This window comes from Fusarium vanettenii, assembly GCF_000151355.1.
Source record: "Fusarium vanettenii 77-13-4 chromosome 14 genomic scaffold NECHAsca_23_chr14_3_0, whole genome shotgun sequence".
NCBI lineage: Eukaryota > Fungi > Ascomycota > Sordariomycetes > Hypocreales > Nectriaceae > Fusarium > Fusarium vanettenii.
Window position 1 is genome coordinate 154824 of NW_003315862.1, and position 23996 is coordinate 178819.

General features: G+C 46.5%; 5 protein-coding genes across 5 annotated transcripts; 2 read left to right on the top strand and 3 right to left on the bottom strand.

The window, feature by feature from the left end:
• Positions 1–5955: 5955 nt before the first annotated feature.
• NECHADRAFT_88464 (uncharacterized protein) lies at positions 5956–6371 on the bottom strand (the record flags this gene model as incomplete). The annotated part of the gene is made up of 2 exons (XM_003044257.1): positions 5956–6104; positions 6158–6371. The coding sequence occupies 2 exons, from the start codon at positions 6369–6371 to the stop codon at positions 5956–5958; spliced, it is 363 nt and encodes a 120-aa protein (XP_003044303.1).
• A 5201-nt stretch (positions 6372–11572) lies between these two features.
• NECHADRAFT_88466 (uncharacterized protein) lies at positions 11573–12306 on the bottom strand (the record flags this gene model as incomplete). Its single annotated transcript, XM_003044258.1, has 2 exons — positions 11573–11593; positions 11734–12306. 2 exons carry the CDS (start codon positions 12304–12306, stop codon positions 11573–11575), a joined length of 594 nt encoding a protein of 197 aa, XP_003044304.1.
• Positions 12307–15350: 3044 nt separating this feature from the next.
• On the top strand, positions 15351–16449 carry NECHADRAFT_88467 (uncharacterized protein; the record flags this gene model as incomplete). The annotated part of the gene is made up of 5 exons (XM_003044211.1): positions 15351–15613; positions 15763–15900; positions 15985–16005; positions 16092–16112; positions 16296–16449. 5 exons carry the CDS (start codon positions 15351–15353, stop codon positions 16447–16449), a joined length of 597 nt encoding a protein of 198 aa, XP_003044257.1.
• Positions 16450–17017: 568 nt separating this feature from the next.
• NECHADRAFT_88468 (uncharacterized protein) lies at positions 17018–17530 on the bottom strand (the record flags this gene model as incomplete). The annotated part of the gene is made up of 2 exons (XM_003044259.1): positions 17018–17083; positions 17207–17530. 2 exons carry the CDS (start codon positions 17528–17530, stop codon positions 17018–17020), a joined length of 390 nt encoding a protein of 129 aa, XP_003044305.1.
• An 874-nt stretch (positions 17531–18404) lies between these two features.
• Positions 18405–21608, top strand: NECHADRAFT_88469 (uncharacterized protein; the record flags this gene model as incomplete). The annotated part of the gene is made up of 6 exons (XM_003044212.1): positions 18405–19434; positions 19508–19614; positions 19657–20074; positions 20128–20448; positions 20559–20613; positions 20741–21608. 6 exons carry the CDS (start codon positions 18405–18407, stop codon positions 21606–21608), a joined length of 2799 nt encoding a protein of 932 aa, XP_003044258.1.
• Between the last annotated feature and the right edge of the window lie 2388 nt (positions 21609–23996).

Below are 23996 nucleotides of genomic sequence, written 5' to 3' on the forward strand. Positions count from 1 at the left end.
CTTATTTTATTCTATTTTATTATATATATATATATATTATTATTTTACTTATTTTATTTTATTCTACTTTACTTTTCTTTCTTATCTCTTTAATAATTTTCAACCCTTGCTAGCGTAACTTTACTAATAATAGTTTAGCTAAAGAGAAAGAGGGACATAGATATAGACACGGATAACGCCAGAGAGAAAAAATCAACGAGGACGATACTGAGATAATTAAGCACAAGGCAGCCGATACTAAGATAAGCGCCGCCCTCCAAAGAAGCAACCTACGGCAGCGTAGGCTTACTATCGCCGCCCTTTATTACCCCTAATAGTCTATATTACTATAGTAATAAGGAAAAGGCCATAATTTAGAAGCCGGGCGCGACCCCGCAGAGTAAGGGCATTAGATTTAGAATAAATAGCTAGGCTGCCCGTATTATAGTTTACTAGGACCCCGTTCGCGGCCTCTGGGTCTATGCAGTGCATATCCCATAAGGTCAAGCTATTCCGAATCTTAATGCCATAATGCGCCGCTTAGTTATGCCCGCTTTCATCCGCCTTATTAGCCAGAGATAAGTAGCGAATCGTCTTAAGCACCGGGGGATAGCATCGGAAGATTCATAGCCATCAGGCGGTTATTATACTAGCCCAAATAGTAGGGAGGAACCTAATAAGAATATTAGCAAAGCAAGATAGAATTAGAGCTTTGGCTTAGATAGGAGTAATATAGATAGCATATATTATTTATTTTATTTTTATTTTTATTTTTATTTTTATTTTTATTTTTATTTTTATTTTTTATTTTTTTTTATTTTTATTTTTATTTTTATTTTTTATTTTTATTTTTAATTTTAATTTTTTTTTTTTTTTTTTTTTTTTTTTTTTTTTTTTTTATTTAAATCATAGGCAAATAGGTATCTTATATATATCCCTGTCCCATATCGTCGCCATAGGCCTAAGAACCCCTCGCCCCTAACCCTAATAGATATATAATAGTCGAGAAAATACTTCTATGTATTATAATCTCTATAGTTCCGCTTATAAAGTAAAAGGGATATATATATCCCTATAATCCTTTATTAAATTTATTCTAATAGCTAAAGTGAAATACTACGCGAGGTATATTTAATTGCATAGCACTAATATATAAACCATTAGCTAATAGAAAATACCCCACGATAAGCTAAGAGGTAGTTTCGGCCGTCACCATAGGTAAATAGATATACCAAAACAGGCCTTTGCTAGCTAGAGAGTATACTAATAGATCCAGGATATCGAACCGGCTAGAATTAGATATGTAGGGTTAACTCGATCCCGCACAAAGCCATTTTCAGCCGTTCTATTATTATATAGTCGATATATAATAAGAGTAATATTATCCCACCCATAGCATAAATTAGGCATAAATAGGACGGGTAGATAAGAAAAACCACACCCAGTGAGTATACTAGAAAACGGATAGGTAGGCATCTAGGATTATAGTATGGACATTTTCTACGGCACGGGTCTACTTAGCAAGGTAATTAGAGGGTATAATTACTAGTAATTCTACGATTTTATAATAGACGAGATAAGTAACTTAGGAAGCTTTATATGGATAGCTGTTATATAAGAGACGCAAAGGAAGAGAAGCATATATGCTAGGGATAAAGGAATAAAGAGAGGATAATAAGAAGGAAGAGGAAAGGATAAAAAGAGAATAAGAGAAATAGGCTTCGAAATCGATCGTATAGATTAATTCTGAGCCCTAATCGATTGATTTAGATTAATCATTACCCTTAATCAATCGATATCGATCGAGCAGCCCTCTCAGTTAATTAATATCAATCGATCAAATCGATCAGATAGAGCCTCACGTAATAAGGCAACGAAGCTATAGAATCCTAAAAAGAAAGGTAGTGGGGCGCCTTCCTCCTCTAAAAGCACTTAATAGCAGCGTTCTCTCTACCAATCGTGCCTGCCAGGGGTGCTTTATGGGATATGCGATATATTGCGATTAACATAGAGGCAAAATCTAGGGTAGCCTACCCTATACCCCACTAATGTATATATGGTCTACCCGATCGACGATCAAATCGATCGATTAGGACTTATAATTAATCGATATCGATCGACTAGTAGCTCTAATCGATCGACTGAAATCGAAATCGAATTGAGTAATTGAATTAATTAAATCGATTAGTCGATTGATTTCTTTCTCTTAGAGAAAAGAAAAAAAGAGAAAAGAAAAATAATATAAAAAAATAAAGAGAAAAAAGAAAAAAAGGAGAAAAAAAGCAAAAAAGAAGAAAAGAAAAGAAAGAAAAAGGAGAAAGCAAAAGCCATAAAAAACAAGCAAGAGAGAAAAGAAAAAAAGACAAAATAACAAAAAGTAAAAGCAATTAACTAACTAATTTCCGCGAGATATAACAGGATTAGGAATCACTCATTATATATAGCTATACTAGATAAAGACTCTATCCTAGTGGGAATGATTCCTCTAGTTATAGCGCTACGTCGCTACTAAGATTTATTAAGACTAGAACACTACTAATATAATTAGTGCTAGAACACCTATAGATATAGCGCCACGTCGCTACTAGAATTCATTAAAACTAGAATACTACTAGTATAATTAGTGCTAGAATACCTATAGATATAGCGCCACGTTGCTCACGGGTTATAGCGCTATATCGCTACTAGGATTTATTAAGACTAGAACACTACTAGTATAATTAATGCTAGAATACCTATAGATATAGCGCTACGTCGCTACTAGAATTCATTAAAACTAGAATACTACTAGTATAATTAATGCTAAAATACCTATAGAAACGGCGCTATATCGCTATTAGAATTTATTAAGACTAGAATAATACTAGTATAATTAGTGCTAGAATACCTATAGATATAGCGCTATATCGCTCACTAGGATTCATTAAAACCAGAATAATACTAGTATAATCAGTGCTAGAATACCTATAGAAATAGCGCCACGTCGCTGCTAGAATTTATTAAGACCAGAATAATACTAGTATAATTAGTGCTAGAATACCTATAGATATAGCGCTATATCGCTTACTAGGATTTATTAAAACTAGAATAATACTAGTATAATTAATACTAGAACACCTATAGATATAGCGCTATATCGCTCACTAGGATTCATTAAAACCAGAATACTACTAGTATAATCAGTGCTAGAATACCTATAGATATAGCGCCACGTCGCTTATAGCATTATTATGCCGGGTGAGATATAATAAAACTCGGGAATTACCCCACTTATATTTACTCTCCCTAGAGTATTATAGGGATATCACGTGGCTATGGGTATATGCCCACCTATGCCCGCCTCGTCTATCTAACTATACCGGGTTTATTAGTCGAGTAACTAATAATCTCATCGACTAAGCAATTATAACTACTACTACTATTCTCCTCCTTGCCCATACTCGCAGATCTCAACCTTATTTATGTATTTAATACCTCTCGAAGTGAGTTAGTAACTTAGGGCGTGCCTTAGTTTTGGGTCATTCGAGCTTTATTATATAAACTCAGTCTTCTAACCTACCCCTATTAATGTCCCCCTTATTACTAAGGTGGGTTAGTAGAAGTATATTAAAGAAAGAAAAGGGAAAGAAGAGGAAAAAAAAGAAAGGAAAGAGGGTATTTATAAATATATCAAAGCAGAACTAGCACTACGTGCAAGTAGGCTAGAAAACGTCGAAATCGAACGCCTTTATCCGTCCCCATAGGGGGAAATGAGACGGAATTAGCCATAATACTATCCAAATTATCGCTTTGGCATATTATAATAAGGAAAGAAGGCAGGAATGGACCGGGAAACGGTTAATATCATCGGTTTAGCAAGAAGGCTATACGAAAAAAGTAGAACAAAGTTCTAAGTAGCTTAGGCAGAAATTATCGAAATTATCGCTTTGGTTTCGAGTCTAAGCTAGAAACTATTGAAATCTATTACTCTATATTTAAGGTATATAAAAAGAGGATAGAGGAGTCTACATAGGCTAGGGAGCATCTAAATTCTCCCTTTGCCTTCGGGGTATATAGGGATAAGGGTATCTAAGTAGTAGGAATAGCCAAAATCCTCCCTTTGATTTCAGGGTGCTTAACAAGCAGTATTATTAGCCTACGCTAATCCCCAGTCCCCCCCCTAAAAAAAAAAAAAACTCCCCAGCTTACCAATCTATTCTTCCCCGGCCTTTTCTAGCCTCCTCTAGAGCGCCGCAATTACCTCTTATACCGACTCTTTTCCCCGATACGTGATAACAGTACTTATATAATTTTTAATTTTTTATTTTTTTTTTTCTTTTTTTTCTTTTTTTTTTTTTTTTTTTATAATTAAGAAGATAAATATCTTCCTCTTTATACTAAAAGTATATCTATAAAAATCGCATATCGGGACTTTTAGGTATAGAGATCTACTTTATAAGCAGCCATAGTAATAAAAAGAGACTAAAAGGTTAGCGATATTAGGCATGAGGTCTATTATAGGCTAAATAGCAGAGGTACTCTTTAGTACTAGGAAGTATAGCCAGCGTCCTATCAAATTCATGCCTATAGATAGTATATGAGTCAATAACCATAGTACCTTGCCTAAGTCGCTAAAATACCCCCCCTTGCTTATGGCAAAGTATTACTCTAAAAGTCATTAAAGCTGCTCTTAAATATATATTATATTAATACCTTAATATTAATACTGTGTGGACCCTACCTTTTAAATCGCAAACTAGTAGGAAAGAGGAAGATATCTATGCTCTTTACTATATAGCAATAATAACAAACGCGATCTATAGCAGGCCCGCGTTTATAGTAGATCTCTCTCTAGTATATATATAGGGTAGAGCCGTCTTTAGTGCAATACTTTAACGATGCTATGTATTAGCTAGTTCTAAATTAAATAGCTCTGCTAATATCCCACATCGCGTTACATACGCGTTAAGGCGAGGTAGCTTTAATACGCGTAAATAGCAGCACGCCCTGGCTAATTTGCCTACCCTATATCACTCCTATAGGCTACCTCGATTATATATTTTTTTTTTTTTTTTTTTTTTTCTTTTCCTATAACATAATACTAATTAATAATAAGAGAACTACTATTATTAATATATATACGTTTTATTTTCTAGGCTATCTAATAAAAAAAATAAAAGTTAAAATAAAAGTAAAAATAAAAGATAAAAGAAATAAAAAGGAAAGAGGAAAAAAAAAAAAGAAAAAAAAGCTATAGATATTAGTCTAGAGATTAGGCAGTATATAGGGATATAAATAGCCAGCAGAAAAGGCTAATAGCAAATAATTAAGTGCCCCTATAGTTGAGTCTATATCCTAGAGCTATCTAGTGACGGCCTTTTTTTTTAGTTACTATTATTATAATTATTTTACGATTTTTCTATTTGCTAGTTGTGGCTGATGTGGTGCTAAAGTACCGGACGCTACGGTAGGAGGCCTATCCTACCCGACACGTCTATCCCGTCCTATTTCCGACGCCTGCTACAATGCATCCTACTGCTTTCTGCAAGCCAAATGCCGCCATTTTTAATAGCGGCGGCGATGACGCCGCTGCAAGGCGCAGCCGTCTCCCGCTAGCGCCAGGACACGGGATGGGTAGTAAAATGGAAGAGATCTAATGCCGCCTAGGATTATCTAGGACTTTCAGACTGTTGGTCTGAACCCTAAAGCGAAGGGGGATCTTTGGATTTCCAAAATTATCTGGCCTGGGGATACGGCAGCCCGCGGGGAGAATTTCTCATATAGAGGGATAGAAGCAAACGTACTTGTTCGAAAGTTCTTTCTTCAGAATCTCCTTTTTTTTTAAGCAAGCGAGTTCATCATCGTTTTACCAAAAACTAGAAACCAACTATCTAACCAAAGCGTAGTTATTGGCCATTTTCTTGCACCCAGTAAAGATCAACAATATGCTATAGTTATAGTTACATGTTTCCTGGTCCTGTAAACCGCTGTGATCAATCATTTGGGCGGGCGAGCATTGAACATCGCAAGCTCTCTGGCCTTGCGTCCTCTTCTCGCTCTTCTGGACTCGCCATTCTTCCTCGCGCCATCTGGGTATGGAGAGGTGGGCAATGCCGGTGGGTGGGTACTGCATGGTAGTGTTCTTTCTGTATATAACGTATTAGCCTCCTATGTTACCATCAGGTCAAGGGATACGTACTAGTAGCACGAGCACGAGCGTTTTGATCCCAGCGGGAGCTCTTCTTTTGAGTGACCGTGTCAATCGTCCGCCCATGCTCGCGGCCCTCCGTTTTTACGGCCCCAGGGACTTTGGGCGGCGGCTGCTTATGCTCACAAATTCCGGGCTGACCTGCATCGGCGTGCGTGAGGGCGTGGGCACGGTACGTGAAAAGCGCGCAAGATTCCGACATCATGTTGATGTTGAAATGAGAAGATGCAGGTTGCTTAATTCATATCTCAAAGTGAAGTAGGGGAACCACTATTTATGTACAGGCACGATTTCTTGTAGAATGTTCCTCCTTCTTCCACACCTTGCCACCGACTTGGTCGCCTCACACTTGTGATCTCCAACACTCCCACTCGAGCAAGGCGGTGGGTACTTAGACTATCTAAGATCTCAGCAGTCTCATTAAAACCTTAAAACACCTTCGTGGGTGAAAGAGGAAAGAGTACTGTTGGACCCGTCAAGGCTCGACACAGTCCTGGGCGCGTGGGGAATATTGTCTTAGATATGACAAGGCTCCCACTGCAGCCCACCTCCGTATCGTCCTCAATGAGCGCTATATGCGCTTCTAATACATTATACTTCCCGGCTTCGGTCCACTGAATACAGCCCCCGAGCCTTCGAGTCGTCTTTTGCCGGATCCATTACGCCGTGTTAGCAGCGCTCCAGGCCGTGTTAGCAGCCTCGGGTCCTTGGTGCTCGTTGGCAATCACTGCGGCTGCTGGCAGTACCAAGGTTCCATGGTCCGGTTCGGGACTTGCAACCCAAGCAGCTTTAAGTCGTCTTTTGCCGGATCCATTACGCCGTGTTAGCAGCGCTCCCGGCCGTGTTAGCAGCCACGGGTCCTTGGTGCTCGTTGGCAATCACTGCGGCTGCTAGCAGTACCAAGGTCCATGGCCCAGTTCGGGACTTGCAACCCAAGCAGCGGCCTTCCCGGCTTCGGTCCACTGTGTACAGCCCCCAAAGCCTTCGAGTCGTCTTTTGCCAGATGTCTGGGTCTTTGGTCTGGTCGGGAATTGCAACCCATGCGGCCGGGCCATTTATTGGCCTTCTAGCGGTGGTTGGAGTGAGTTGGACGAGCTGCCGTTGTATGTGATAATCGGGTAGTAGACTCCCACTGGATCCTCGCGGAGTGAGCTAGGGGTAACAATGTGTTGAATATGTTCCAGAAATCGCACAGCCTCGTAGCGTGGATCCCCTTTCTGGCCCGAATAGCTTTACTCGTCCGATCCGACAACTCCCAGAGCCTTCCGGAACAACTGGAACCGGTCCTTGGGAAGTGCTTTTGTAAGTCCATCAGCCACTTGTTTGTCGGTTGGGATATAGTTCATCTCAACTTCTCCGCTGGCCGTCTTTTCTCGCACAAAGTGTTCCTGAATCGCAATGTGCTTTGTGCGGGAGTGGTATTGGGGGTTCTTAGCCATTGCTATTGCCCCTTGGTTGTCTCCGTAGATAATTGTGGCAGCGATTTGGTCTGTGGCGTTTAGACCTCCCAGTAGTTCTTTTAGCAAGGTTCGCAACCAGATGGCTTCCTTGGTTGCTTGTGTTTGCCCCATGTATTCAGCTTCGCAGGTAGACAGCGCCACTGATTGTTGTCGCTTTGCGGCCCAGCTTATCGCACCGCTGCCAACATTGAAGATATATCCCGCAGTGGACCTTCGAGTCTCAGTGTCTCCGGCCCAGTCCGAGTCCGTGTAGCCGGTCAACGGGCGCAGATCTCCTCGGAACTCGAGCTTGAAGTCGCAGGTTCCTCGTAGGTACCTCATTATGCGCTTCACTGCGGCTTCGTGGGCCTTAGTGGGCTTTGCGAGATGGCGGCTGCATAGGGAGACGCCGAATGCAATGTCTGGTCTGGTCCCTAGCATTGCGTACATCAGACATCCGATCGCTTTAGCGTACCAGCGCTTGCGATCTGGGTGAGCTTCGTCATCGTCATGAGCGGGTTCTAGCTTCGCTGTTGCCACTGGGGTCGCAGTCGGTTTGGAGTCCCATAGTCCGAATTCCTTGAGGACTTTCTCGATGTACCCTTTTTGCGAGAGGCTCAGTCTTCGCTGTCTGCGGTTCCGAGTGATGGACATCCCTAGGTAGAAGTGGCAAGGCCCCAGGTCTGTCATGCTGAACCGCCGGTTGAGGCTTTGTTTTATCATCTCGATGTTCCCTTTTGATGGACCTGCGATGAGCAGGTCATCAACGTAAACGGCAATGTAGGTTTGGCTCTTAACGAAGACACCCATGTCGGAGACGAGAGGCTGGAATCCCTGATCTTGGAGGAAAGAAGAGAGAGTCTGGTACCATATTCTAGGTGATTGCTTCAGCCCGTATAAGGCTTTTCGCAGTTTCCAGACTCTTCCGGTTCCGTCATCGAAGCCCTCTGGTTGCCTAACGTAGATTTCCTCGTCGATTTTCCCATAGAGAAAGGCAGTTTTGACATCCATTTGTTCGAGCTCGAGGTCAAGCGCTGCGGCTATAGCAAAAAATTGCCTTATAAGTCATAGGCTTGACGACTGAGGCAAACGTCTCGTTGTAGTCGATTCCTTCTTGTTGCTCGAAGCCTCGGACCACATAGCGTGCTTTGAACCGCAGGATTTCTCCATTAGCTCCCCTTTTGAGTTTGAACACCCACTTGCCCCTCAGTGCCTTTCGGTCTGGTGGCAGATTTGCCAAGGTGTAGACTCCGTTCTCCTTAATGGAGTCTATCTCGGCAGTCATTCCCTTGAACCAGTTCTCCCACTGAAGAGAATCTCGGGCTTCTTTTATCGTTCGGGGCTCCGCCTCGTCTTCCACGGAAGCCGCAAGATTAACGTGGGCGCACATGAGGTTAGTGAGAGTATTGGTTCCTAGGAGCAGGTACCTCGAAGGAAGTTTTGCTTTGGTTGATCTCTGTGAGACTCGGAGCTCTTCGTCCTGGTCTGTCACCCCGGTCGAGTCATGGCGAGGCTCGGATGTTCGTACATGAATAGTGTCTGTTTCATTTTCCGACATAATCTCCTCAGCCTGTGGGTTGGTATCGTGTGGTGGCAGAGCTGCCCTTTTGCGTGGAAGTTCTAACTCTGGGTACAAGGTAGGTCCTTCGTTTCTCGTTCTCTTTGTTCCAGTAGGTGTTCCTGGTACCTTGTGGAAGCTGGATTCGTCGAAGATGACATTGTTGGCGATGAAGACTCGGTTGTTATTGTCCACAACAATGTAGTTACTGGAGCCTTGATATCCAAGAAGTCGGCATTGAATCGTCTTTGCACGCAGCTTTTGTCTCTTGACGGATGGCAATATTGCCCATCCATTCGCACCAATAACACGGAGGTGGGAGAGGTCTGGCTTGTCTCCGAACCACGCCTCATATGGCGTCTTGTTCAGGGCCTTGCTAGGACTCCTGTTCCGTACATACACAGCCGCGTAGAGGATATACGGCCAGAGTTTTCGCGGCAGGTTTGATCGTTCGAGTGTAGGTGTAACCTTTTCTTGAAGCACTCGGTTGAAGGCCTCCGCAATCCCATTCTGCTCATGCTGATCGGTCGCGGTGTAATAAATTGTGATGCCCTTGCTATCGCAGAGGGTGCATAGCTGATCACTGCGGTTTTCGCCACCCTGGTCGACGTGGAGGTAATGGCATCGACGTTCCGGTCTCTCGTATGTATCGAGGAGATGTTTGAAACGCCTTGTGAACTCAGATTTTTCCTTGACTGCGTATGCCCAGCCCATGCGGGTAAAATCGTCCACGAAGACAACCCAATATCGCGAGCCGTCATATGCTGTGTCTGGAAATGGTCCTGCAATGTCTGCATGAACGCATTCTAGCGGATACGTCCCTTTCCGGATTGACTTTCGGTGTGGTCTCTCTTTCTGTTTTCCAGCTATGCAAGGTTCGCAATTTTGTCCGCGTAGAATGGGGTGAATGCCGTGTGCCATCCCCCTCAGTGCCTTGATTCCGCTCTCGCTTAGATGTCCAAGTCTTTCGTGCCATATTTGAAGTTCGGGGTCGCTAATAACAAGTGACGCCAAGGCAGCGTTGATCGCTTCGTCTGGTTGATCCACAACATAGATCCCTGATCGTACAGTGGCTGTCAGGATTACTCGATTGTTGTGTATCACCCTGGCTTGGTTGTCGTCGAAAGAGATTTTCGCGCCCTTCTTTGTTAAGGCAGATATCGAAACAAGGTTGACACGTCCTTCTGGGGAGTATACTGAGTTGTCGAGCGCCAGGTGTCGCGGACCGTCAAGTCCTTTTAGCCGCAGGATGTAGTTTCCCAGGCCCTGAGGAGTGATTTGTGTTTCGCCGATTCCAACTGTCTGTCCGCCGTTCCAGGGGTGAAGGGTACTGAAGTTTTCCCTTTTGCAAAAGGTATGCATCGAAGCTCCGCTGTCCAGCACATGTACTTGCTCGAGTAAATCGCTCACCCTTTGGCCCTGGTATGCCATCAGCTGTATGACGGGTTCCGCATGGATGGCGAGAGCATTTGTAACTTCGTCCTGGTCCACGTCTCTGGCTCGGTTGTTGGTTCTTGGATGATCTTGGCGCTGCTTTCTCCTGAATCGCTTGTCGTTCAGGCGTCTCTTGAGCTCTGGATGAAGTAACCAGCAGGCATCTGAGGTATGCCCAAGCTTCTTGCAGCCGCTGCAGGTCGTGAAATTTTGCTCCCTGATGGCAGCGACCATAGCAGCGTGCTTGATTGCCTCTTGGTCTTGGTTTTGTTGTTGCATCCGCTGGCTGTGTTCCTCCTGCTCCGCAGCTCTAGTAGCTTCTTCAATAGTAGTAGCTGCCTTGATGATGATGCCTTCGAGGTTCCTTTCGGGTAGCAGGCTGTGGCTCTGAAGAAATGCAGTAAGGAACACTTGATATTTGGGTCCAAGTCCATTGAGGAACTTGTCTATCAGTTGTGGTTGGCCAATCTGACTAGTTTCGTCTAGTTGAAGTATTTGGTCTCGGGTCTTCTGTAATTGCCGAGAGAAGTCGGATTTCCTCGTTCCAGTTGATCCAGCCTTCAGAGGATTCAAGCTTGGCAACTCCGGAAAGATTTCCGCTCAGATTCGAGTCTCTGCCGTCTGACATATTGAAGTAGTGTAATGTGCTGATGTTGTTTCGTGAACTGAATCGCAAGAGCGAGTCCAGGGCGTGCTTCTTATGGCCAGTGCCTGCCAACACAGAAGGTGATAGAAGCCCAGTGGCAAAGAGAGCGTTGACAAACCGAGGGGTTAGTGTAGTCAGCTAGAAGGTAGTAGAATCAGCGAGAGTGTAGTGTAATCAGTGAACGAGAAACTGGTAGAATCTGCGGGAAGCCCTTGACTCCTTGAGTCTCCGCTGCAGTGGAAGGGGACTGTGAAGTCCTTGTGAGTAAGAGACAAATAAGTAGGTAGGAGACTCAGCTTTTTTTTTTTTTTTTTTTTTTTGAGTATGGTTTAGCTTTCCGGGCTCATAACCTGTTGAAATGAGAAGATGCAGGTTGCTTAATTCATATCTCAAAGTGAAGTAGGGGAACCACTATTTATGTACAGGCACGATTTCTTGTAGAATGTTCCTCCTTCTTCCACACCTTGCCACCGACTTGGTCGCCTCACACTTGTGATCTCCAACAGTTGAACTCTCTAACAGCAGGGCCGGGAGTCTCGTCCAAGTGGGGGCTTCCTTGAACTGGCAGTATGGAGGGCCCTTCACAGTTCTCTAGGATCCCCTCGAACGCTTCGTAGACGAGCCTCTCCCACTCAGCGACATTTGGCCCCAGTCGTGCAGCGAGGTAGCCGAGTTCTGCCTTTTTTTGCTGAATTGCTGCGTTCAAGATATTTCTCCGCGCGACTGCAACTTGGCGCTCGAAGGCCTCCAACGCAGCGTATCCGTCCGTACTCCTGAGGAACTCCGAGGTAAACTCGAGTGTTGGCTCATTGAGTACGTTGCTGACGCAGAAAGGCAAGGAACCTTCATTTGCGTGCCGCTCGTACGCCCAGATGGTTCTCTGCACCTTCGCATGTAGACGGTATATGTGATATTCCCCCACAAGATAGTCCTTTAGTTTTGCCCGATAGCTACTGGGAACTGCCTGGATGAGTTCTCTGAGGTTGGACGTGGACGCTATCTTGTGCACGATGTCGTTGTTCTCGGCAATCCCATCATCCTGCGTGACGGGTTCGGCAGACATTTTCAATAGACGGAACAGCGAGAAATAAAGGGGGCGGTGTGGAGGAGAAACACTGGGAGGCGAACCGAATGAAAACGAATCGATGTCAAGGCAAGTTCAGTTTTATCACTTCGAAAAAGCAGAGAGCTTTTCGACTTGCAAACGTCCAATTATCGCCTGTAGCTGGCTGATTAATCCCTCGGCTCTGTTCCGATCGAAATAGGCTGGTGAAATACCCCATACGGCTTCTTTTGTCATTTGCTAATTCGGCTCTCTCTTCATCCCAGACTGCTGTGGGGGTTGGGCTGATCATCGGACCATTCCGCTCACGCGGCAGTGCGGGTGAGCGCAAGACACCCCAATGTTAGGCCGGCTCCACTTGTTTCAACGAATTGCGCTTAAACGGCCGCCTGGTCCTTGGAGTTTGGTGTTTTTGGACTTCTTGCGCAGCGCAGATTCTTCACGTCAATTGCCGCCTATAGCAGCAACGCGTCTTAGCCCCTATCTGGTTAGGATCAGGGGTGCAGCCGTAAAGGAATCGAGGCTCTGGAACAAGTCTAGGCCTACAGTGGGATGCAAAGAGTATGAAACTTGTACCTTGTACCAGGCTAAGTTATCTAGGCCTAACCGGGCGGTTTATTTCATACTGCTATTTCGATTGGACCGGCCCATATTGACAGGGTATAATTCCGCTTAATTAGCGAGCCAGTACAAGATACAAGTTTCATACTCTTTGCATCCCACTGTAGATGCATTCCAGCTGATGACTTAGTTCACCGCCGACTTTAATTTTGAAGGCACAAGCTCGGCCGCCTGTGTCGCCCGATTTGGCCCACACACTGGCACACCACTTGCTTGGTCCTTCAAATTGAGATAACTACACTAGGGGGACCAAAAAGAACACTGGAATCACCACCACCAAAAATTGCTCCGATCTGGTGAGAGCCATTCTGGTGTAGTTTCGGACCCGTAGGATACAGCCCCTAATCCGTCGTATTAGATATCCACCCCGGGGGCAGCATCGCAAGATTCTGTCCCCAGGTATCTCACGGGCTGAGGAACGTCGTACCCGAGTCCCCACATCCCTCCATCTTCTGACTGGAATAAAAGAAATTAACCCTCGCCGCTGGTCCCGTCGGTTCACATGGGGTAGGTTGGCCAAAAATGGCGGGCCAGCTAGAAAACCCGGGGACAGTCAGCTTAAGTGGGGAAATAGGTGTCTAGCTGTCAAAAATCCCCCAACGGGGAATTTATCGGATAATCTTGATGTGCCCCAAAATTTAAGAAGTAAATCAGATCTGTCCCAGGGTTTTCCGACTGTACTGCTTTTTTTTTTTTTTTTTTTTTTTTGTGTCAGCTTGTAGCTACGCATGAGCCAATGGGGTACAACAAAAAAAAGGCGTCAATCGATTCGGGGAATATGAGCAGTGTGATGTAGCGATTTGTAACTCGAGCTATTCCTGCTACTTCTACCGTAGGCCAATATAAGAGGGAAGCTAGGTACCTTTAACCCGATGCATCCCCATATTGAGAAAATTCAAGCACTGTGTACATCCAACATCGCGTAAAAAGGCTTCGGCCGTAATCCGACGCCTTGCTTGAGTGGCGCGTTTGCCCCCCTACACGACAACATGAGAGAGAAAAAAAAAACAAAAAAAAGACGCTTTCGTCAGGGACTAGGTACTACATGACCCAAAACCCAACGATCTCGTTTTTCTATGGCGCGTGCGGTTGCACGCTGGCTAGACTGGCGATTTCTGGCGACAGTCATCTCCGGAAATCGGCGCCGCAGCCGGAGAAAAAAAAAGAGGACGGGGAAAAAAAAAAGACCTGAACCCTTCAATTGTGGAGTAGCTGCGGACAGGGTCACGTGTTAGACAGCGCGCCCTCACTAGGTAACTGATGATTAAAGATGATATTGGGATGATCTTGAGTGTATTGATGAGGTTCCTTGTGTTCGTCCTCCTTGTTCTTCGCTCTCCCTCGTTGTCTTTGTATCTGAGGGGGCAAGACCAAGATACTAGACCTGCTGATCCTGCAACAGATCTGTAACGTTGTTCTGACAATTAAGGTATCATGGGGTGACATCTTCCCTTGAGGTGGCTGCCTGTGTAACATCATCATGCATGCCACTTCTCCAACATCACGCGGCAGGGGTACGGAGCAGCCAATAAAGATGCATCGAATCAAATCCTCCACCTGTTCCAGCCCATAATAAAACTACCATGAAACCTCTCGAGTTACTCCTTTTGGCCTCCTGAGGGCTGAAAATTGAGGCCTCGGTCGTCGGCAGCCGGAAACGCCGGTCTCCAGATGCTACCGCCCTCATGCTCCTGGCGGCGATTGCATTCATCAAGTCATCATGTGATTGAGAATAGCTCCTCAGATACCCACAAATTATAGCACGAGGCTGGATGCTTGGGAGTCGCTGGACTGGTCTGGGACTGTTGTCAAGATGACAACTCGTACATCTCAGCCATTGGTCAGTCGTACATCTCAGGGCACCCACTCTTGTGGCGCGTCATCGAGACAGACAGGTGAGGCGGACCACGATGGCCCCACAACGAAAGGCCTGGTTTGTTAATATCTCTCCCGCTTCATTTTACACTGTGGGGGCGGATGAATTCCTTGGAATGATGAACCTTCCATGCCCAGCTGGAGTCCAGAGTCAGAGTATCGAAGTATCAAAGTATCAAAGTGTGGGTTGAATTGAAGAGGCATCAGGCATACAAAGTATTAGGTCCTAAAAGGCCGTGCGAGCTTTACTGAATGTACCGATGGCACCTGCGGCATTTCATGACGATTGCAGCAGCTTACTATTCAACCGACTGGACTAACTGCTGGATACGGCTTTTATGTGCCGTGACATCTCGTAAAATCCGGACAGTCTTTTATCTCCACCCACTTTTAGCTGTTCGATTAGTTTCTAGTAGGCTTGGCTGAAACGTAAAAGCTGTCCGGATCTCACGAGATGCTACGGTATATATATTCGCGGCAAAGAACGAAACTTGACTCTTCTCTCCCATCTTTCTATTTCTACTTCTACGCCTTGTTATTCGTTTCCCATGGGCTCCTCCCGCGCCAAACACTCTCCCCGTCACCGCGAGCCTCTGCAGCTTCCACGCCATCCGGGGGCGAAGAGGTTTTACCGGCGGAGACGGAATTTACGGATGTTTCAACGGGGCTTACAACAAGATGAATGCGTATGCCATGGGAGTGCCCGACGCGAGTGGGAGGCCTCAGACTATGGTCCGATAGACCAACACGGGCCATTGCCCGCCTCCACGCGTGAGGACGACGACGCGTTGCCGTTCTCTCGATATGAAGGGTTTGTTTTCCTTCTCTTTCTCGGTCTTGCTTTATTTCCTTCTTCTCCTTCTTTCCCTTTTTTGTTTTTTCTTGCTCGTACCTCTACCTATTGACATCGGTCATGAGTGATTGAACCGTGCTCTGAAAAGAATCTAACAAGATACATAGGCCTCGCTGCGACAACGACGCCTATGACCAGGACGGATACGATGACGCCTCTGGCCAGGGCCTGGCATCACCAAGCTGCGCGGATCTCGAGCTGCGTATACACAGGGTAGAGGAGACTTCAGCAATACTGAGGGAGCAGTGAGCCACCTTTACACCATCGCATCAAATCTATTTCTCATTAGCTATCGACCGATGGATTGCTGATATTTTCATGTTTGGCAGACTAGCAAGTGTTAACAGCAAGTGAGTATTCCTGCACATACCGGTATCTACCATTCCCGTCTGTGTTGGCAAGGATGAAGATTGTTTACACCTTCGTGGCTTGGTAGATTATCGATTATCGACAGCAGGTAAGAGGTCCCAAAGGCGTCCAGTATATCGTTTCTCCGAGCAAGGCACATATCGTCAACACATTCTCCGCTATCCTTTGCTGACCATTACCATCTGGTAGGATTGACTTGTTGGTACAGAGGTTGGTTGATATTTTAGCTGATTGATGACAATGATTGAGGATTGCTCACAGAATTGTGTAGGCTTGAAATGGTACCGAAGCTCTTCAGCCAGGAGATAGAACGTCTGCTCACTGGCCAGAACATTTGGCCTTTACAAGGGAGCCAAAGCCAGATCGTCCCTTTGGAGACGGGTTCAGACCGGACGGTGGATTCTGCTGAATTGATTATCAACTAGGGCGAAGGAAGTCTTGGTTTATTGGGGCGGGGGTTTGCCTGGAGCACTAAGATCGCAATTGGACACCGGTGAACGAACGGGGCAAGTTTCCATATATTTCATCTGTATTTGAGATATGTTTGTAATCCCTATGAGCGTGTTAATATCACAATGTGTATAATTGTTGCGTCGAGTCATGCTGTACCGCCCGAAGGATGTCAAGGTGTTTGTCTGGTTCCAGATACACGGTACTGTTTGGAAACGCACGCGTAGCGTTTTGTTGTGCTGGCAAAGGAGTGGCTGGGAAGTTAACGTTCACTTGCGATAACGTTACTGTAATCTTCGTCCGTAGGGTCGTCTTTGACCGACTTGAACCAGCAACTTATCACTCGGCTGATGGTGATATATCACGCTGAGTAGAGAGGTGTAAGCTTAGCTGAGTGGAACATACGGATGGAGATCTACCTAGTACCTACGTAAGCAAAGGCCGCACTGCTGGCGTGGTTGTGTGCACACAGGAGCCCAACCCGCTGATTGATTCTTTGCCTCTTGATTCTAGACCACTTTTGCGTGTTTAGCCTTAACTGATCTAATAATACAACGAATAGGCAGCATCCTCCGATTCAGGCTGATACTCAGACAGCATCCGCCGGCCCTAGGTGGCCATTGTTTGTTCATGGTCAGTTTCAGGTATTCTCGTCGCCGTGGTCGTACTACGAACGACTCAAGGAGAATCCAGACTCAAGCTTGGTGGTGTCTCCAATGGTGAGCTACACACCCTGGGGCGGAACTCGGGTCGGACTTCCTGCGACGGTAGTTTCGTAGGCTGCAACGTCTCTGCGGATTGTCCACGAACAACCGTCTCTAGCAATTTGACATGTTCCCCTCCTAAGCAGATGAGACGCTGCTGCCAGGCAATGATGGCCTCTTTATAGTTGATAAAGTTCTCCAATTCTTCATATTGTGCGAGAAGCTGCTCATTTTCAAGGGCAAGAGCGCGATTTCTGTCGTGCAGGAGATGGAGTAAGTCCTCCACCGTCGCTCCCTGTGTCGGCTCGGCGTGGGGTAGCGAAGGGGCATTGAGAAGGGGTGTGCTCGTCATGATGTGTTACTGAATCCGTGTGCTTTGCAATAATTTTTGTTTTGCTTGGTACCATCATTGATTGCACACATACCTCTCTATAAGACAAGGTGGAAGCTGTGCCTGTTTAAATACCCACACATGAGAAAAGATGCTCGAAATTTTCAGTTTGAATAAAGAACATCTAGAAAACAGCAGAATCAAAAGTCCGCGAAACACTGAATATGTCCGTTGTGCGCTTATTTTGCGCTGGATGCGGGATTGCCCGCTCTTGTTCGTCGAGCAGCTCAATGTCTACATATGGCTTCATAGCCAGCCCCAGTTCTCCGACAACCGAATTTGAGAGTAAATAGGAGCAGTTGCAGAGGTGAAGTTGATGAGGCTCGACCTTTAGCGGCCGAGACCAGGTCTGCTGCACTTTGGGTAGTCGCCAGTAGGTTGCATCAGGTACCGGTACCCAACAGGCTGTTAACGTCGCTTTTCTTTTTCTTTGTACTTCTGCGGACAGAATGAGACACCAATACACCCTTTCTTGACCCAAACCAGGTCGAGATGCATATGAGCCATTTTGGTGGTAATTTTCCACTAATTCGTACTCAATTGTCCGTGATTAGCCGTTATATGGTGCGTAGTCTTTGAGTAGGTTCAGTGAGGTACCAAATATGATCCTTGCCACTTTTGCCTTTCTCTTCCCCCCCTCTTTAGAAGTAAGCCCGCGCGATACAGTCCGCTTCCAGACAGTAGCAAAGATGACCATTTGCGACGGCGAAAATTGAATGTTGTTGGGAGTGTCCAACCAAGATATATCAGAGGGTCCCGCAAGTACTTAACCCTGGTCCGAAGGCCCTGTAAAACTTTTTCTTTTTCTTTTTTTTTTTCTGAATCGCCAACAAATATGAGCCGGTGTCGTCATACGTGTTGGCTCAAACCGTGGAGCAGAGGTATTGAGACGGGTCTGGAGGTCACCGATCGACCTCAGCGTTTGTTAAGAGACTTTGACAATCCCACTAGCGAGACTGCTGGTCTCTTGGTCTTGGTTGGAAATCAATCTAAACAGGCAGCTTTCAGAAAGCTGACTTTTCAAACTGAACGGATCCACGCAAAGACTGGCGGGGAGGTGCATCTCCTTACATCCTTATTTCGGGAGTTTCGCCGTCAACGTGTTGTCATTGCCGACACGGATACCCCTGGGCTTCAGCTGAAGCCGCCGTCTCTTAGTGGCAACCAGTGTCACGAGGTCAAGGTCTATGCTGATATGGCAGTTGCTGGTGAACCGAGATACAGCCACGCTAGTCTCCTACACAAGATTTTGTTTCCATCTGCCGATGTTATTTGTGTATTCGTCAATGATCTTGGAGGGTTCAGTGCATCGTTAGGACAACTAGATTCGTGGCTCAAGAGAGGAGCACCATCATCCAGCCCAGTGCGACCGCAAGTTCTTCTTGTGGTAAATCAAGAGGAGAAGGAACGGCACCAAGTTGCCCTCCAGCGATTTGTAGACGAAACGCGATCCGGAGAACTGGCTTCCTGTTTCCGCGGCATCAAGCTCGTCGGAGTTCCAAGGCTCTCCGGTCGAGGCAGAAGAAAAAGATGCAAGCGAACGCGGCGCTGGCAAGTACTCAGTCCTGAAATAGCAAGAGCTCTGGAAGCTAGTAGGCAATCTCGTCGGCGCTCTAATTCTCTGTTTTCGGTCTACCACCTCGCGCGCTTTTTACAACTCGGTGCGGGTGCAGCGACAGATACGACTGCCGAACCGTATAGCTTCGTTAAGTTTTCCAGACTCCATCGAGCCGTAGCCTCAGATTTGAGCCGCCATGTCGCAAATTTTTTAGAAAGTTTTACGTCTCCAAGTGCCGTTCGACGAATTGCTGTTCCGTTGATTGCATCAAGTTTACTCCTCGATCATTACTCGCCCGGGATGCACCGTAAGCCTCCTAGAAGCTCGTCTGGCCCTCTACCTACTGATCACAGTTCCTTTTTTTCTCTCTCTCTCTCTAGTTTTCGACTGTCACCAGGTTTTCCGTGAATTGTATGAAGCAGATTGTTCTTGCGCAAGCGCCGTGTTCAGGCCCAGGTTTAAGGGTTTCATCCCGCCTGCGGAAATAGTAAGATTGATATCGTCTAGCATGTTTACTCAGTTCGCGCAGTTTCAGGCTCTCGGCCCATCTCTTGACTGGCACCGGCAGCAGCTTTCGCGACACAAAGACTTTTTGAAAAGTATCAGATCAAGAGACACGTGTTTGAGTTGCATCCGACGGCGGCCGCAGTATGGCTTCCCATGTGGGCACCTCATCTGTCAGAACTGTGTCAGGGTGTTTTATCCTCAAAGCGACGCTGATCCCTGGGAGTATCGGCTAGAGGCATGCCATATTTGCAGCGAACCCGCCCCCGGACTCTCCATTCACCTGACTCCGGATACGAGCCGACTTCGCGTCCTGAGCATCGATGGTGGAGGCATCCGTGGGTCAGCGCCGATAGGGTTCTTGAAGGCGATCCAAGACGAGATCGGTATACCAGGCTATAAGGTTCAGCGCAACTTCGACGTCAAGGTCGGCACTAGTTCAGGTAAAGCTGCTGGGGAGAACGTCCGCATCTGCTGAAACTAATGGGATCTAAAGGTGCGTTAAGCGTGATCAGCCTTGACATACTGGGGTGGAGTGTGGACGATTGCATGTCCCACCTCAAGATGTTCGCCAAAGAATCGTTTGTTCATCGATGTCCCGATTTCCTCCTCATGCTTTGTAGACTTCCGTTTGTATCGAGCGTGGCTCGGCTACTTCAGCTCGTCTATGCTTTGTTGGCTGACAGCAAGTATGCTGCTGATGGGCTCGAACAGTTGCTTCAAGACACCTATGGCAGCGACCGATGCCTAACAGATCTATCTACGGCTACTAAGATGGGAACCCACGTGGGTGTTACGTTGACGAAAGCACGAGATGGTAGTGTCCTTCTTGCAACGAACTATAACGGCACGGGCGTACGGCCCCAAAATCTTGGCACGTAGAAAGGCTAGGGGCGTGGTTTGTTTTGCATCGCTGACTCTTAATAGACTACCGCCATCTCGAGTCTGATGACGGGCAGAAGCTGGTCAAGTGGTGGGAAGTGTAAGTGAAGCCGGCCGAGTCCGAGCACAGGAAAGCTGATTGTGGACAGGCTGCGATGTGCGACCGCGGCGCCGTTGTAATTCAAAACGCCCCTCAACGGTACTTAGTGCCGCTAACAAGAGTATAGTTATTTTGTACCAAAACGTATCGGTGACCTCGGCGTTTTCCAAGACGGCGGCCTTGCGGTGAACAATCCGGCCTGCATCGCCGTGCGTGAGGCAATCTCCCTATGCTCAGATGCGACAGAACCCAGCATCGTAGTCTCCCTCGGCACGGGTTCTACCGTACAAGATGAACATAACCCATCGGGCATGCTGTCCAGCAAGTTCCCGTTCAGACTGTGGAGGGCTCTCTGGCGGCAGACCGGTTCAAGAACGACTTGGGATCACCTTTTAAGCCATCAGAGAGTCGATAGCAATACGAAATTCTTTCGATTTGACGTGGAATTCCTGGGAAAAGAGCCCTTATTAGATGAGGTGAGTAAGATGGATCATGTGCAACGGACTGCTCGAGATGCAGCAACAGGCACGTCAGATCTTCGTAAGCTATGCCGCCATCTACGGGCGGAGCTTTTCCTATTCGCGTTGGATGAGCAGTCCCTGCCATACTTCGCCAACGGGGGTTATCACTGCACTGGCCATATCACCTGTCGGCTTAGAGCTCAAACGCCAGGGTATAAAGCATTTATCAACCAGCTGTGTGAAAGAGCGGCCTCGTTCCAGGTAGGAGCCCAGATCCTACAAGTTACGCGCGAAAGCATGGAAGAGGATCTATCCTACAGAGTGCATTTCGTGGTGCCTAGCCTCAGCAGTTTGATCCCGATCACGTTGACCGAGGAAGCGGGTGAAAGATTCGATGTAAGCGGATCGCCATTTACGCTAGAATGGCTCGTCCAACGACAGGAATTGGACGCCAGCTTCGGCACATCAGACCATCGGAAGAGAAAGCTTCCTGGAGGGACTTTCATCCCGCGAGCCAAGCGTGCTAGATTTTAAATTGGTGTCGGCCATAAGTGGTACCAAACACTTCATCATAAGGGTCAAGTACGTGTCGTGGGGTAGTACCCATTTCTTCAATAACTAGTCAAAAAGAGCACAAGAGGCAATACTCCAGAGTAGGTATTTCCCAATAATACATTTTGGTTTTTCATCTCGAGCCCGTCGCGCTAGAATTGTAGGTCCAATCTTGTCAAGAGAACACGTTCAACCGGAAGGTCGGATCCCGGGGGTCCCATTTGTTTTTTTTCTAGTCGTCAGATCCGTGGCTTCTATTGATGTATCATGGTACTTGGATGTATCCTTATTCTAGTTAACTGCTTGAGTGGTGCCTCTATACCCTGGTCCAGTAGCATTAGTCACGTGGATCCACAATCTACTCAGCCCATAGTCCAGATTCTGACACTAGTAGCCCAAGAACGGTTTCCCGTCTATTCATTTGACTTGGCCATAAGTTGTCATCCGTATCGACTCCCTCTACTGAGTATTATGACGGAATCGTAATTCATGATGGATCAGTTGATACTAGCAGTCGCCCTGACTCTGAGGTGGCGCCGTTAGATCTGATAGTAAGTGTGTTGCCGGAGAAGGTGAACTCTCCAAAAACCCTGCTCCGGAAGCTGCTGTTATGGAGCCGATGGCGCTCCGCGGTGTTGTGTGGTCGCCGCTAGCACAGCACTATCGGTGCGTGCCGAGGAAATTTTGTTTGTTTTTTGTTTGTTTGTATATTTTTCGTCCGGGGGGCCGTGAGGCCCCAGAAGTCTCCTAAGGGAGCACAGGACGTGCTGAGCTAAACTAAATACAATCGCTGGCATACTGAGTCCTACTCAGATCGCCCGCAAGGCCTCTTGGATCGGAGCCGTATACATGGTCGAGCTGCCGAGGAAATTTTTTACGGGAGAGATCTAGTACAGGGTGGCCAGCATGCTTGCATATCGTCTCGATAGTGTACATGTCTGCACCGATTCCAGAATCCCCCTAGCATACAATTATGACGCTACGAGCAAAGGACAGATGGGCCGTGGATAATCCTACATTCGTGCAATTTAAACCTTCTAACCTAATTCCGCCCCATTTGTATGTTTTCCAGCAGCCTCGTGGGTAGTTGTATTCATTTTGCCCTGCCTCTCGCACCTCCTGGACTTGTCAAACTCCTGTGACTTTCTCTAGGACTAGTAAAATTAGAAGACCAACGGAGGATAGTAACGAGACTATTGATACCGGAAATGAGAAACCCGAACCAAAAGTACCACTGGTAACCCTCTCCAGCCCACGGCCAGAGGACCAGATCACAAAGACAAATACGGCGAAACAAATAAAAGCAGCGCATGCCAATACGCCTAAAACAATGCAGATCAAATTCTTCAATGGAAGATTATCTCTCTTCATTGGTAAGAGAAGCACCAAGGCATTAGCAACAGAATAACTCGAAGAGGTAATGAAGCAAGCGAGGCCAGCGATGAACAAAGCTCGCAGAGAAGGGATGTGCTGGAGCATGTTCACTAAGGATCCGGCCTCAGTCGATATGTCAGTGATAGTATTGAAAGGTCTGCTGTCCTCAAGCGGAAACTGCAGACAGTCAGAGTAGCCATCTCCATATTCCACACATCCAGACGTAGTTCCAACGCTACACGCCTTCGGAATGAGGCCGCCAAGCAGTGTCTCGCCCGCAGCAATTGCGCTGGTCGCCTTATCCTTGATATCTCCGGCAACCTTCGTGGCTTGAGCGACGGCGGTAGTCGCTTGCTTGATGACCCCATCTGCCTTTCCAGCAACCTCTGTGACTTGTGGCGGTATATTGCCCGTGGGGACGGATAGACCTCGGGTAAAGATACCCTTTCCTATCTTGTGTGCATGTCAGTCATCGGTGGGTCGAGATGGGCTTTGCGGTTTCAATACTGTTACTCTAAAGATGCCCTCTTTCTCATTCTTGGTATCGCGCAAAAGTGGTCCACCGACTGAGAGTAGAACTATTACGAGCAAGATGTGAGCAGCAAGCGAGATCCCTGCTTTTGATTTTCTTAGCATGGCAAAGCCAACGTGTTTTGTTGGTTGTTAACTCCAACTTTGAAAACTTGGGTCGAGCGATGCGGCTGAAGCTGGTAATTAAGCAGCGCGGAGCGGCCGTTCTAGTCTTTTCGGCGAATTTGACCATACAGCCTTGATTGCAGGCTTAATTATAGGCCGCTTCAAGCCTGTTTTGGCTCTTCCGATGTGGCACATCAGCCCAATCGTGGTAAGATTTGAAAACAACAGAAACAAATGGATGTATGTATAAGTAGGGAAGATCCCACTGTCATTGTTTCTTTTCATTTTTCCTTTTTCTTGTTTTTCTCCCGTCTTGGAGAAGCCAAACAGCGCGATCATGTTGTTTGCGAGCGAAAGCGT